A 16612-nucleotide genomic window follows, 5' to 3' on the forward strand; every position below is an offset into this window, starting at 1 on the left:
AGTTCAATAAGACAACTACTGTTCACACTGACTTATTATATACTTTGTGAAGATCTAGAAGTAGTTCAAACCTCCAAATATTAAAAAAAGAGATAGAAATACTAATTATCCCAATTTGACCAGTTTTACACCATTATGCATGTATTGAAATAACACATTGAATCCCATAACAATAAGCGATATTTCATGTTAATAAAAATTTTAAGTAAAATATCCTGGAACTTTAACCATTATGCCACTTGTTATGATTTGGGTCTGGAATGTCCCTCAAGGTCTGTGTGTCAGAAGCTTGGTCCCCAAAGCAGCAAAGTTCAGAAAGTAAAGTTTTGAAGAAATGATTGGATCATGAGGGCTCTGGCCTTATCAGCAAATAAATCCACTAACTAGTGAACAGACTACAGGGAGGTGGTGGGCAGGTAAGGCATGGTTGGAAAAGACAGGTCACCAAGGCATATACTTTGGAGACTTTTATCATGTCCTGGTGTGTCCCACCTCTTCCCTGGATGCCATGAACTAAGCAGCATTTTTTCTGCAACACCCTTTTGCCATGATGTTTCTGCCTTGGGGCTGGTTGGTCAAGGACCCAAAACTCTGAAACCTGTGATCCAAAATAAATCTTTCTCCCCTTCAAGCCCTTATTGTTAGGTATTTTGTTACATGAAAACCTAAAACTGAAAATTGGTACCAGGAATGGGGTCATTCCTGTGATTATACCTGTTCACATTGTTCAGAAACCTCTGAAACTGGTTTGCAGGATTTTGGAAGTTTAAAAATGCAGGCTAGAAAACCCTTAGAATGCTGTAAAGAGAGTTTAATGGATCATTCAGGTGTGAGCTCAGAAGGCAAAAATGCCAACAGGAACATGGACAGTAAAGACTATGTTCAAAAGATTTCATATGGAAAATAACTAGAGGCTACATGTGTTACATTCAAGCAAAGAACTTGTTTACATTTTATTCCCTGAGACCTGGGGTGAGGCAAAATTAAAAGTAGCAAACTAATCTAGCAGAATAAATTTTGAAACAGCATAGCAGTCAAGTGGTAATACATGTGGCTTTTAGTTAGGTTCACTGTTGAGAAACCATAAACAAAAAGAGCAGAAACATTTGGAAAATTGGCAGTATTGCCAAATTTTGGCCAAACTGTAAATTTACACAACTTACAAAAGTGTGAAAAATTAGGGCCAAGCAATCTGTGTTTCCTTGAGATATTAGCACAATTAAAAATAAACAAGTATTCTACAGAGACAACAGGAAAGATGCTTTGAGGCATCTCCAGAATTGGTAAGACCACACCCATGTCAGGCTCAAGAACATAATGAAAGCTCATTTGAAAGATGTTGCTTTCAGAGGAGAGCTGGAGCATCCTGCTCACAAAGGGCTAACTAGAAAGTTGTTTCCCCAGGGTTCATTTAACTGTGCTCAGCTACCCTGGTAGAGGCTACTACAGTGTCCAGCTATTCTCCAGCTGTTGGCAGACTTTGGCATTGTCCACATGGTGCTGGTTTTGCAGGAATGCAAAATCCTGGAGTTTTAGTTTCATGAAAGGAAGGAAGGCTTGGGAGACCAAGCAGTGTGTGTTGGGGCTGGGAATATCTGCAAGCAGTCCCTGAGAGGGTGATGTCTGATTCTGTCCAAGTGAAGCCAAAGCTGCATTAGACACCCTAAGTTAGAGACGCCAGAAACATGGGACATCTACCAAGGAACACTGCAGGGAATGAGTGGAGCCAGCCCAAGAGAGGCGCCATGTGGGCTGCAACCAGCAAGACCACCAGGGCCCATATCTGGCCACTTACATATAACCCTAGATATCAGACATGGAGCTAAAAAAAAGACTTATGCTTGTCTTGCTTGGTTTCCATCTTGCTTTTGGTCCTATCCTTTCTATACCCCTATTCCTCCCCTTTTGGAATGGGAATAATTACTCTATGCCATTGTATGCTGGACGTATGTAACTTTAAAGAATAGACACAAAACCTGGATTTATTTAAGAAAAGGTAGAATTGATTGCAGGGATTCATGGGACAGAATGCATTTTGCCTTGTCAGACAAACATGGGCCTCTGGAGGCAAGGGGAAGAATGTATGGTTGGATCTGGAATATTACCCAATGTCTCGTGGGTTGAATGAACGCTTGATCCCCAACACAGCAATGTCCTGAGATAGGAATCTGGGGTGGTGATTAGATTATGAGGGTTCTGACCTCATAAGTGGATCTACTAACAGCTGGATGACTGGGGTGTAGTGTTAACTGTAGGCAGGTAGGGCACAGTTGGAGGACATAGGTCACTAGGGATGTGCCCTTGGGGACTTCATTTTATCTCAGGCCCTTTTCCCATCCCACCACTGGACACCCATACCCTTCTGCCACGATGTTTCTACCTTGGAGCCAGTCAATCATGAACTGAAACCTCTGAAACTCTAAGCCTACTCTAAATTGTTTTGTTAGATATTTTGTTCACAGCAATGACAAGCTAACATACTACTCAAATTATTCTGACTCCTAAGCTTTAAACACCAATATTTCAGGGGTGTGCGGCCTGGGTTCGATCCTCAGCACCACAAACAAACAAAGATGTTGTGTCTGCCGAAAACTAAAAAATAAATAATAAAATTCTCTCTCTCTTTAAAAAAAAAAACACCAATATTTCACATATATTCTTAGTCACTGCTGATCTCTTGCTCTTTTTCCCTTTTAACATTATAGTTTTTCTTCAGTCTCAAGATCCCTTCCTTTATTCCCCTTCCATGGTACTTTATTTCAACCACACTCTTTCTATATAATCCTCTTAACCTTTCCTTTGTCTTTCAGGACACAACTGCTCTCCAAAATTATAATCCTGAATGAGTACAATCTTCATTTCTCCTTGACAAAAACACCATTTCAACACTGATGCCATCAAATTAATATCATATAACTTTAGCAAGGTGTCCACTGTTCTACCTACTAAAAATGGCCATCTATAGGACTGGGGATGTAGCTCTGTGGCAGAGTGCTTGTCTAGCATACATGAGGCACTGAGTTCTATCCTCAGTACTGCCAAGTCACCTTGAACTGGGGGTGTTGCTGAATGGCAAAAGACAAGATCAGCATGAATAAGGCTCTGGATTCAAACACCAGCGCACACGCGCGCACGCACACACACACACACACACACACACACACACCTCTCCCATCTTTTTATTCTTTTTAATCTCCCATCTAACCAGGTCTTGACTTCTGCAAGGACAGGTGAAACACATCCCCAAATTCACAGACTGCAACAACGAGCAGGCATTCAGAAACTGCTGCATGAGCTGGGTGTGGTAGCACACACCTGTTATCCAGTGGCTCAGGAGGCTGAGGCAGGAAGATCGAGAGTTCAAAGCCAGCCTCAGCAACTTAGTAAGGCCCTCTCTCTAAATAAAAAACTGAAAGGGCTGGGGATGTGGCTATCAGTATTTGAGTGCCCCTGGGTTCAATCCCTGGTACAAAAAAAGAAAGAAAGAAAAAAAAAAGAAACAAACAAACAAACAAATGAACAAACATCTCATGGTTTTACAAACAAATGAATACTTTTTTAAACCTTAAATCTATCCTTTCCCCTCAAACTCAATAAAAAAGGTACCTCATACCTCCTCTTCGTTTCTATTCAAGACGCCTTTCATCTCTTTATTCCTGCTCTGTTAGCATCTTCACCTTTTTTTTTTTTTAATATTTATTTTTTAGTTGTAGTTGGACACAATACCTTTATTTAATTAATTAATTTATTTATTTATATGTGGTGCTGAGGATCGAACCCAGGGCCTCACATGTACTAGGTGAGCGCTCTACCGCTGCGCCACAAGCCCAGACCAGCACCTTCACTTTTTAAGGAATCTTATATATTGATTAGCTAGCTGGCCTCTCTCTATACTTGGAACTTGCGGTTCCTCTGGCTTTTCTCACTCCACAGAAAAACATGCTTAGGGATCACCTATCTTTTAAAAATATTCCTTGGACCTCTTATCCCCTTTACTACCTACCCTATTACTTCTTCCCTTCACAGATATCCTGAAATAGTAGATGTGGTATTCTACTTTTATACATAATTTGTTTCTAAAACCATGTATGAAAGTCAAAATCAGATCCTCCAATTTTGGTTTCTTTGGGGGTTTTTTTGGTAACAGAGACTGAACTCAGGGTCACTCAATCACTGAGCCACATACCTAGCACTATTTTGTATTTTATTTAGAGACAGGGTCTCACTGAATTGATTAGAGCCTCACTTTTGCTGAGTCTGGCTTTGAACTCTTGATCCTCCTGCCTCAGCCTCCTGAGCCACTGGAATTACAGGTGTACGCCACTACACCTCCACTCAGATCCTCCAGTGTTAAGAGTACTAAAAAATATTATCAATTCCTAATTGTACCTCCTTTTTAGTCTTTGTAGTCTTTAAAAGTTCTATACTCAATATTCCTTCCAGATTGTTTAATTCTGTCCTTCACTAACTCGACAGAGTGGTCTGGCTTAAGCACCGTAAATATTCACATGAAACCAAGATTTGCTGTTATTAATGTACTTGATTTCACTTCACTTCAAATGCATTAAATTTGTGAAAACTAAGACTAGTGTTGGTAGTTTTCTCCATTTTCAAATAATTTTTATAAAACAAGGATGACAATAAAATACTCAAATACCTACAACCATAAGACGTGTATAAATGCCTATTTGTCAGCTGATCACACTAAAGAAAGAATCTTACAAGTTAAAGATTACATATGTATGGTATATGAAAGCTCAGGTTGCAAAAGAGGAGAAATTATTGTGGTCTACATTTAGTGCCCCACTGCTTCACCTCCCACACACTCTTTAATACTAGTAACTAGTATCTACCTTTGTTGCTCACCTTACAAAATTCAGTCATCAGATAATTCTGGTTGCCAAATTAAGTATTTTATTTTTTTAATTTTTTTTTTTGTAGATGAACACAATATCTTTATTTATATGTGGTGCTGAGGATCAAACCCAGTGCCTCACATCTGAGGGGCAAGCACTCTACCACTGAGCTATAGCCCCAGTCCTCAAATTAAGTATTTTTTATGTTCTTAATTTATTTGTCTGCCATATTTGATAGATCTGAGCACATTGGCTGAATAGAATTGTCACTTCCTTCAGCTTTGATGACAGTACTCTATCAATTTTTCTCTGTAATCTTAGGCCTTCTCATTCTCTTTTACTGGTTTATCTTCCTACATTCACTTATTAACTAATGCTGGCATTCTGTAAGGTGTGTGTTAATAATAACGACTTCTGCTTCCTTCAACAGATCTTCAAACCTATACCTTTTTTCATGTTGTATACTCGACCACCTCTAATGATCATTAAATTAGAAAAATCTTCCAAGTTCTGAAAAACTCATAGCTACCTACCTCAAGTCATCTTCAACTCGGGTACTTAAAACAACTCAAATTCAGCAGGGCTAAAAATTAACTCATTTCTTACCTCCTTAGAACTGCTATTCCTTTCACTCTCAGTGAATGTCATAACACCCCACAATGTTTCTCAATGAAAAACAATTTCTGGGCTGGGGTTGTGGCTCAGTGGTAGAACTCTCGCCTAGCAAGTGCAAGGCCCTGGGTTCCATCCTCAGCACCACATAAAAAATAAACAAAATAAAGGTATTGTACACAACTAAAAAAATAAATATTTTTTAAAAATTAAAAAAGAAAGAAAGAAAGACAATTTCTGATAGTGAGGAAATGTTCCACATACATTGTAGGCCATTTAGCACCCCTATGGTGCCAGTACAAACCCTTGGTCACTGTGACTACCAAACAACAACCCTACAGATTTCCAAATATTCCCTAAAGGTATTGAAATTCTCTGGGGAAGACCCATTTCCTTCCTCATCTCACACATCCAATAGAAGCACTCTTGGTTTTGTCTCTTAAGTACATTTTATATCTATTTCTTATCCCCAGTGGAGGGCTTCTGTTAGGATACTCTTCAGTTCTAGCTTACTCCGTGCAACAGCTCCATAACCAGTATCTCTTCATCAAGTCCTTCTATTCCTTTTAAAAGGACCAGTTCTTAGAGATGGGCTTTTTTGAATGAATCTATTGTTACTTCTATGTTAAAATTCTCCAATGATTCCCTGTAGTACAGAAAATATCTGTATGTGTAGTCAAATGAACTTACCTCTGACCAGTGTACGTGGTAATCCCTACACTTGAAATGGGTTTTTTCTTTTGGCCTCGAAAATATGCATCCAACAAGGCTCAGAAACTATTATCTTTTGAAAACATCACAAACTCCCCTGGACCAAGACTTCAAATGCTGCTAACTCCAGGTTCTCAGAGTAAGCAGTCAATAAATGTTTTTTAATTTAAAAGTCTTAAAAAGAGTAATTAATTAGAATTAAGAGCTGACATACATAGAATTAAATTGTACAAGGATGTTAATTACCCCAGTTATAGGGAAAAAATACTATTTAGATAGAGTGACAAAGACAACAGGCTCACCAGACAAGAGGTGGCTAAACACAGTAGTTTAGAGCATGACTTTTGGTCTTGTAAACATCAACTCTTCCCCTAAGTTACTGTGATGCAGGCAACCAAGTTGACCTCTTTGTGATTCGTTTTAATATAAAGGTAATAGTACCTACCCTCACTGGTTGTTGTGAGACTGACTTAATATATATAAAGCATTTATAACAGTACCTGATGAGTCCTTACTATTACCTCTATTTTAATCATTTTTAAAGTTATCATAGATTCTGAAGAACTGAAAAAGAACAATTCAGGATAAATCCTAAAAACAGTGTTTTCTAAAATTGAATAGCTTGCAGAATGAATCCTTAAGTTTGTAATTTAAAATGCAAAAAGATATTCTCAATGTCATTCTATTTTTTGTTAGTTTATAATTTTATTTTTTTCCAATGTCATTATTTCAAACAAAAATCAATATGGCAATGTGGGATTTCATAAAAAATGATCAGTTGAGTGCAGAATGAACATGGAAATGAATTAACAGTCCTAAGGGGAACAAAATGTCACCAACTGACTAGGGTGGATGGAATGATGATTAAAAAAATATTCACAATGCCTTAATTTTTTTTTAAAGAAATACCTAAATTAGCACTATTTGCTGACAATATGATTCTATACCTAGAAGACCCAAAACTCCACCAGACACTTGTAGAACTAGTAAATAAAATTAGCAAAGTAGCAGGATACAAAATCAACACCCATAAATCAAAGGCATTTCTGTATATTAGTGACAAATCCTCTGAGAAGGAAATGAGGAAAACTACCCCATTTACAATAGCCTCAAAAAAAAAAAAAAAAAATACTTCGGAATCAACTTAACGAAAGAGGTGAAAGAGCTATACAATGAAAACTATAGAACCCTAAAGAGGGAAATCAAAGAAGACCTTAGAAGATGGAAAGATTGGGGCTGGGGATGTGGCTCAAGCGGTAGCACGCTCGTCTGGCATGCGTGCGGCCCGGGTTCGATCCTCAGCACCACATACCAACAAAGATGTTGTGTCTGCCGAAAACTAAAAAATAAATATTAAAAAATTAAAAAAAAAAAAAAAAGAAGATGGAAAGATCTAGCTTGCTTTTGGATAGGTAGAATTAATATTATCAAAATGACCATATTACCAAAAGCACTATACAGATTTAATGCAATTCTGATAAAAAATCCCAATGGCATTCCTCATAGAAATAGAAAAAGCAATCACGAAATTCATCTGTAAAATAAGAGACCCAGAATAGCTAAACAATCCTTAGCAGGAAGAGTGGAGCAGGTGGCATCGCTGGCAACCAGTGAGGGTAGGTACTATTATCTTTATATTAAACTACACTACACAGCAATAGTAACAAAAACAGCATGGTATTGGCACCAAAACAGACTGGTAAACCAATAGTAAAGAATAGAGAATACAGAGACTAACCCACAAAATTACAATGATCTTATATTAGACAAAGGTGCCAAAAACATGCACTGGATAAAAGATAGCATCTTCAACAAATGGTGCTGGAAAACTGGAAATCCATATGCAACAAAATGAAATTAAACCCCTAACTCTCACCATGCACAAAACTTAACTCAAAGTGGATCAAGGACCTAGGAATTAAACCAGAGACTCTGCGTCTAATAGAAGAAAAAGTAGGCCCTAATTTTCATAAGGTGCAATTAGGCCCCAACTTCCTTAATAAGACTCGTATAGCACAATTTTTTAAAAATTTTTTAGTTGTAATTGGACACAATATCTTTATTTTATTTTTATGTGGTGCTGAGGATCGAACTCAGGGCCTCGTACATGCTAGTTGAGCTCTCTACTGCTGAGCCACAATCTTAGCGCCTAGCACAAGAATTAAAAACAAGAATCAATAAATGGGATAGAATCCAACTAAAAGTTTCTTCTCAGCAAAAGAAACAATCTGTGAGGTGAACAGAGAACCTACATCCTGGGAACAAATTTTTACCCCTCACACATCAGATAGACCACTAATCTCTAGAGTATATAAAGAACTCAAAAAAGCTAATCACCAAAAAAAGCAAATAACCCAATCAACAAATGGGCCAAGGACCTGAACAGACACTTCTCAGAAGAGGATATACAATCAATCAACAAATGTTCATCATCTATAACAATTACAGAAACGCAAATCAAAACTACTCTAAGATAGCATCTCACTCCAGTCAGAATGGCAGCTATTATGAAGACAAACAACAATAAGTGTTGGTGAGGATGTGGGGAAAAAGGCACGCTCATACATTGCTGGTGGGATTGCAAATTGGTCCAGCCAATATGGAAAGCAGTAAGGAGATTCCTTGGAAATCTGGGAATGGAACCACCATTTGACCCAGATATCCCTCTCCTCATTCTAGCCCCAAAGGACTTAAAACAGCATACTACAGGGACACAGCCACATCAATGTTTATATCAGCACAATTCATAATAGCTAAACTGTGGAGTCAAACTAGATGACCTTCAGTGGATGAATGGATAAAAAAAAAAAAAATGTGGCATATAGACACAATGGAATTTTACTCAGCATTAAAAGAGAATAAAATCATGCATTTGCAGGTAAATGGATGGCGTTGGAGAAGATAATGCTAAGTGAAGTTATCCAATCCCCAAAAAACAAATGCTGAATGTTTTCTCTGATATAAGGAGGCTGACTCATAGTGGGGTAAGGAGGGGGAGCATGGGAGGAATAGATGAATTCTAGACAGGGAAGAGGGGTGGGTGGAAAAAGGAGGGGGGGCAGGGGATTAGCAAGGATGATGGAATGTGATGGACATCATTATCCAAACTTTATATGTATAAAGACACGAACTGGGTGCCAACATACTTTATATACAGAGATATGAAAATTTGTGGTATTATGTGTAATAAGAATTGTAATGCAAAAAAGTACATGTCTAAAGACATAAATTGGCATGAACATACTGTATATACAAAGATATGAAAAATTGTGTTCTATATGTATAATAAGAATTGTAATGCATTCCACTGTCGTGTATTTAAAAAAAATAAAATTTAAAACATAAAATTAAAAAATTAAAAAAAAAGAAATCCCTACAGTTAGGGATAATATAACAAAAAGCATACAGAACGTACTCATAAGTAACTGGAGTCTACTCCTAGTTCTACCAACTATAAAGTTATGTGTTTTTAATTAGTCAGTCCATGAGTATTTTAATATAATAGAATAGCATTTTTTACTTAGCTCAAAGGGTTGTTATGAGAACAAAATGAAATTTTATAGATGAAAATGCTCTTTTATTTTTTTATTTTTCTTTTTTTTTATTTTTTAGTTGTAGTTGGACACAATATCTTTATTTTATTTATTTATTTATTTTTATGTGGTGCTGAGGATTGAACCCAGGGCCTCACACATGCTAGACAAGCTCTCTACCACTGAGCCACAACCCAAAGCCCTGAAAATGCTCTTTTAAGCACTATAAATCATTTCTAAACATGAAAGTAAAAAAGATTTTTTTTTTTCTTTTTTGACTCAGGGGTCTCACTACATCATCCAGGTAGGCCTGGAATTCCTTGGTTCCAGATCCTTCTATGTCAGTCTCCTGAATGATGAGTCTACAGACATGCACCACTGCACCTAGCTTTATAATAAATGTTTAATAATGTTTTATAATCAATTATAATCACAATGTTTAATAATCTTTTCAATCAACTACACAGTTATAAGATTTTAACTGAACCGCAATTCACAATAAAATGACCTATAGACTTTATTTAGTCTAACAAAATTTCAGCATGGTCCTTAAAATGCCATGGCTGCTAAAGAAAATATATCATCTTTAAACAAAATTAATAGAATGACCAGTCTCACAAATAATAATATATCAACAGTGCTCTATATTAAACAGCCCTCATCTGGAATATTGTGTTCAGTTTTTGTTTATTTATTTGTTTGTGGGGGTAGTTTACTGGGAATTTAATCCAGCAGTGCTTTACCTTTACCTTTACCTTTGAGCCTCTTCCCCAGTCCATTTATTTATTTATTGGTTGATTGGTTGGTTGGTTGGTTGGTTAGTTGGCTGGCTGGGGGGACTGAACTCAGGGGCACTCAACCACTGAACCACATCCCCAGCCCTATTTTGTACTTTATTTAGAAACAGGATCTCACTGAGTTGAACTTTCAATCCTCCTGCCTCAGCCTCCCAACCTGCTGGGACCACAGGCATGCGCCACTGTGTCCAGCTTATTTTTTATTTTGAGACAAGTTCTCGTTAATTTGCTGATGCTGTCCTCAAACTTGCAATAATCCTCCTGCCTTGGCCTCCAGAGTTACTGGATGGTGTACCACCATGCCCAGATTCATGTGTAGCTTTAAGAGCTCTCTTTTGAGAGAAACCAATGAACTGGAAATGTGTTTGGCGGAACAGTAACAGGAATAACAAACACATCCTCAAATAAAAACAAAATAAATTGGAACGCTGAACTGGGGGAAAATAATACAAGGGGTAAATGATAGTAATCTTTAAATGGTGAGACTTCCTCTTTGTCGCACTAAAGAACAAATAAGAGCAATGGTAGAAGTTATAAGGACAAAGATGTTAGCTTAACAAGGTAGAACTGAGTAATCACAAGTTATTTTGTGACAGAACAGACAACTTCCTAAAACAATGTTCATCCTGTATATTCAAAAGGAGAAACTAAATGAGCATCATGGTAGGTTAGCTTTTATAGAGGACTTTAAGAATCCCTTTCAAATTTAAAATGCTAACAAGTATCAAAAATGGCAGATGATTGAATCAGATGGTGCTAGACAAAGCACCCTAGCCTGATGTCCCAAGAAATAAAGTTATATATGGCTCAGGGTGTAGTTCAGTGGCAGAGCTCTTCTCTAGCTAATCTGTGAGGCCTGGGTTCCATCCTTAGCACTGAGAGATAAAAGAAATGGAAAGAAAGTTAAGGCAAAAAAAAGGAAAAACACCAACTCTCATTGTAATCAGCATTTTTTTTTTGGGGGGGGGGGGGGGTACCAGGGATTGAACTCAGGGGTACTCAACTACTGAGCCACATCCCAACCCTATTTTGTATTTTATTTAGAGACAGGGTATCTCACTTAGCACCTCGCCATTGCTGAGACTGGTTTTGAACTCACCCCACCCAGCACCAACATAGCTATTTATAAACAAACCACAATGCTGTTACTATCACTCTGCCAATTTGCTTTGGGCCTCACCTCTTCTATGATTTTTAAAATTCCTCTATGCAAAATTTTGTAATCTAAGAGCCCTGTGAACTCTTGCAAAGTTGTCAAGAAAACTGTTTCCTTCTTAATTAATTAAGCTTTTCAACTAAGCAAATCATTATACTTAGTGACACATAACACCAATGCAAAACAAGAGAAACTATGTCTTTTATTTTATTGTGCTTTCTTTTTTAAATAATACATTGTGTATTTTAGTTTTAAGAGAAACTGAGCAAAAAGTACAGAGGTTCTTTTATAGAGGTTCCCATATACTCTCCTTTCCTTCCCCACCCCTCAATTCCCACCTGTGTGTGTGTGTGTATGGGTGGGTGTGTGTGTGTGTGTGTGTGTGTGTGTTATGCTTAAGAGTTCAAACCCAAGGTCTTGTGCAAGCTACTCAAGTGCTCTACAACTAAGCCACACCCCCCAGCCCTATTCTATTTTTTAGGGTGGGGGGTAAATGTGATTGAACTGAGAGCCACATCTCCAGCCTTATTTTGCATTTTACTTAGAGACATGGTCTCACGGAGTTGCTTAATGGCCTTGCTGTTACTGAGGCTGGCTTTGAAACCTGTGATCCTCCTGTCTCAGCCTGCAGAGCAGTTGGGATTACATGCGCGAGCCAACGCACCCAGCCTCACTATTTTTAACATCTTGTTTTAGTGTAGTATATTTTATGCAATTGATAAATTAATATAAGTCTATTATTATTAAGAATACACTGTACATTAGGATTTACTATGCCATTATACATTCAGTGTTTTAGGGTTTTCTTAATTTTACTATCACTCTTTGCCAATTTGCTTTGGGCCTCACCTCTTCTATGTGATTAAATACACAAAACATAAAATTTACAATTTTAACCTTTTTTTTAAAAAAGAGAGAGAATTTTAATATTTATTTTTAAATTTTTGGCGGACACAACATCTTTGTTTGTATGTGGTGCTGAGGATCGAACCCAGGCCGCACGCATGCCAGGCGATCGCGCTACCACTTGAGCCACACCCCCAGCCCAACAACTTTAACCTTTTTAAGCATACAGTTCATCAATGTTAAGAACACTCATACTTCTGTGCAATCTCCAGAATTCTCTTCACCTTGCAAAAGATAAATTCTTTAACTCTTATTACACTTTTTTCTTAAGTACAATACTTACTAGATAGTTAAATTTTTAAATCTAGCATCTTCACATAATCTTTTTCAACTTTTCCTGTAATCTAAAATTCCAATTAAAATATTCAACATCTATAAAAATTTAATTTTGCTTTATTTTTACCATATAATTAAAAAAGAAAACTTAGCTTCAACATCAAAACTACATATTCAGCCAGAACCACTTTTTGTGCTCCTGTAAGAGGTAGAGATATAATGAAGAAATAGATTCAGTTCTTTTACTTTGACATTAACAATTCTATGTTTAATATTACCAAAATACTGTGCTACATTTCTAGAGACCACAAAATAATTCTTTTAACACAAATTCTGAGGCTTTAACAGATTTTTATTTGCAAGAAGGAAAAGAAGAAGCTAGAAAAAATAGCCTGTTAACTGGTGCCTACAGATAAAGAGAAACTAACCCTAGATATCCCAGCTTATTTTGCCTGAAAAATGAGGATTTTTTTTTCCTATAAGAATAAAATCTATCTTGGTTTGATCACTATACATTATACAGTGAAATGTATTAAAATGTCACACTGCATCTTATAAAAATACACAATTACCACCTGTGAATTAAAAGTAAAAATCTGTTTTAAAAAGTGATATACTGAATAATCAGAAAGGAGGCTTCATTAAAAGTTTGATTAAAGATATTTTATAAACCTTTAATCAATTCAGTCATGTTTATATTCTCCAATATAAATAAATGTTATACATTTATCCTTTCCTCTCTTTTTTTTTTTAAAAAATTTTACTTTTTTAGTTTTAGGTGGACACAATATCTTTATTTTACATTTATGTGGTGCTGAGGATCAAACCCAGTACTTTGTGGATGGTAGACAAGCACTCTACCACTAAGCCACCACCCCAGCCCCTCCTCTCTTTCAATCACTTCCTTAGTCTAATCCCTACTTATATAATACATTTCTGAACATTTCCCTGCCCCCACTCTAAAATATAACAAAGGATTAGTACGAAAGACCACATTAGGGCTCAGTAGAGTGCTTGCCTACTGTGGATGAGGTCCTGGGTTCAATTCCCAATAAAACAAAACAAAAACTCATTTCCATCAATGGTTAAAGTTATTTAACCTTCCTGTGCCTCAATTTCCTCATCTGTTAATTAAGGATTAAAAAATGACTCATAAGGGCTGGGTAGTGGCTCAGTGGTAGAGCGCTTGCCTAGCATGTGTGAGGCACTGGGTTCGATTCTCAGCACCACATATAAACAAATAAAATAAAGGTCCATTAACAACTAAAAAATATTAAAAAAAAAAAAAAAAGACTCATAGTACTCTATTTCTGCATATTGGGCACTCAGAAGTTGACAAACTATTAAATCAAAGAATAAATAACTCATAAAATTATTAAACATTACATTTAACATGACAAACATCAGCTATGTGTAAAGCGTTTACCACACTGCCAGGCACACTGAAGGCTCACATTAAATAGAAGTTACTGCTATCATCAAAATCTTCAGTAGGTTCACATTTCCCACATTCTCCAATTTAAACCTTTTGTCCCATTTTCAAAAGAAGCCTGTAGTTATTTAGTTAGTCTTATTGTGTCTCGCCAATTAAATCTCCAACAAAGAATTCCCACTGAAATCAAACTACAGACAAGCCAACCTTATTTCTAAGGTTGTAGATCCTCATTAATAACTATCCTCTCAATGAAATACCTTTTATCTTCCCATGTCAAGTCAAATATCAACTCTTTGAGGAGTTCATATCCCCCTGTTCAGAAAGCATTTCCCAAGCACTCCTGCTTTTATTCATTTCTTTCTCTAAAACCCGTATACCCATTTATTTTGTATTACCTGCTACTATCTAATCTTTTAGGTAATTTGTAAATTAAAATATATATTTTACTTTCATATCTCCTAGCTGTCTGTCCCAAAAGCAAATGTATGGATATTATATTTAGTATAAATCAGTTGATCTATTAATGAGATTATGTGGTTGGGTGGTTAAGTTGATCTTCACTGTTAACTAACAAAGTGTTTCCCTTATTATACAATTATACATGTTAATCATTTTCTTTTTCATCCTTTCTTACAGTTTTCAAATAAAAAGAATAAAGTTAGGCTGGGAATACAGCTCGGTGGTAGAACACTAGCCTAAGTATGTGCATGCCCTAAATTCAAACCCAAGCACTACACACACACAAAAGTTATTGGGTATTCAATTACTCAAAAACCTTAACAATACTATTTCTATAGGTCCTAAGATTCTAAAATGTCTTGAATGAATGAAATAATACATAAATAATTGTCAGTGGAATTTTAACAATTATTTATTTTCTGTATAATTTTTTATTTTTTTAAATATCAGTGGTTCATGATATCCTATTATCCAATGTGCACAGTATTTTCTGACTAAAAGTTCAGTTTCTCATTTTTTTTCCCTAAAGCTGGTATTTTCATGACTTTATGATCAAAACACATAACTTCCTATTACAAAGTGATACTATCAATGTATTTAAATATATTTGAAACATCAAATATAACTTTAAAATATTCTTACCTAATCCTTTTTGTCCTGGATTCTTTGCAAAATTAAAAGTAAACTGGTAAAAATCCTTAAATCGTCCTGGTTCTTTCAATTCTTGTTCCATCTTGGGTATTTGGGCCTTTAGTTTTTCTATGCTGTCACATCTACATTATAAAATTAAGTTTATAAAGGTTAACTTTTTCACTATAAATTTAAAATTTCACTTATTTATTCCTATGAGGGCTTATATTTCCTAAGACTTCTTTTTTAAAATATCAGAGAGATGGAATTTCATCTTTTTACATGACATAAATAAGTACATAGTCCTCCCTTATCCATGGGGATACATTCCAAGACTTCCAGTGGATGCCTGAAAGCTTGGACAATACCAAATCCTACATACACTAAGCTTTTCCATATACATACATAACCATGATAAAGTTTAACTTATACATTAGGCATAGTAAGATATTAATAATCATACTACAATAAAATTTATGTAAATATGGACTCTCCCACTCTCAAAATATCTTACACTTTTTCACTTAAAGGAAGCATTTCACTTAAAGGAAGCAGCTTTCCTTTGGCATAAACAAATTGCCAACATCACTACTCTTGTACTTTGGGAATATTATTAAGTAAAATAAGGATTGCTTGAATATAAGCACTGGGATACTAATAGTTGATATGATAACTGAGACAGCTACTAAGTGACTAACAGATAGGTAGTAAATACAATGTGGATACACTGGACAAAGGAAGACTCACATCCCAAGCAGGACAGGACGGCATGAGATTTCCATCACACTACTAAGAATGATGCACAACTTAAAATTTCTGAATTATTTATTTCTAAAATTTCCCAATTAATGATTTGGGACCAGGGTTGATCATGAGTCACAGAAACCTCAAAAACCAAAACCACACATGGTGCAGGGAACTCTTATATGAGGTTAGCTGAGGGAAGAGGAGGTTGAGAGTGATGAAATGTTAGAAACAATTACTATTTTTGAAGGAAATGAGTTATTACTTTTAATCACATAATTCACTGAACTATTAATACACTGACTTTTAGAAGTCAGTTTTGGTGACTAGGTAAAAAATGTACAGCATTACAAAACATATCTTAAACCATATTAGACACTGCTTACATGGTAATCAAACACATGTCTAGCTTCCAAACTAACTGGAAACATGGTCTCTTGCCTAGGTAAGGAAGCATTCCTTTTGAAAACTTGTTTCCTATTATATAGAAAGTACAA

General features: G+C 36.1%; 1 protein-coding gene across 5 annotated transcripts in view; it reads right to left on the minus strand.

The window, feature by feature from the left end:
* The window catches only part of Dcun1d1 (defective in cullin neddylation 1 domain containing 1), a 42742-nt gene that overhangs the window by 10044 nt on the left and 16086 nt on the right, over positions 1–16612 (minus strand). For all 5 annotated transcript variants that reach the window (XM_046466862.2, XM_058586212.1, XM_046466863.2 and 2 more), the window contains one exon: positions 15384–15514. In XM_046466862.2, coding sequence (XP_046322818.1) covers positions 15384–15514 — 131 coding nt within the window. The remainder of the gene's footprint in view (positions 1–15383; positions 15515–16612) is intronic.

This window comes from Marmota monax, unplaced genomic scaffold (genome assembly GCF_021218885.2).
Source record: "Marmota monax isolate L192 unplaced genomic scaffold, Marmota_monax_Labrador192_F-V1.1 WCK01_AAM20220418_F8-fsc00074, whole genome shotgun sequence".
Lineage (NCBI taxonomy): Eukaryota > Metazoa > Chordata > Mammalia > Rodentia > Sciuridae > Marmota > Marmota monax.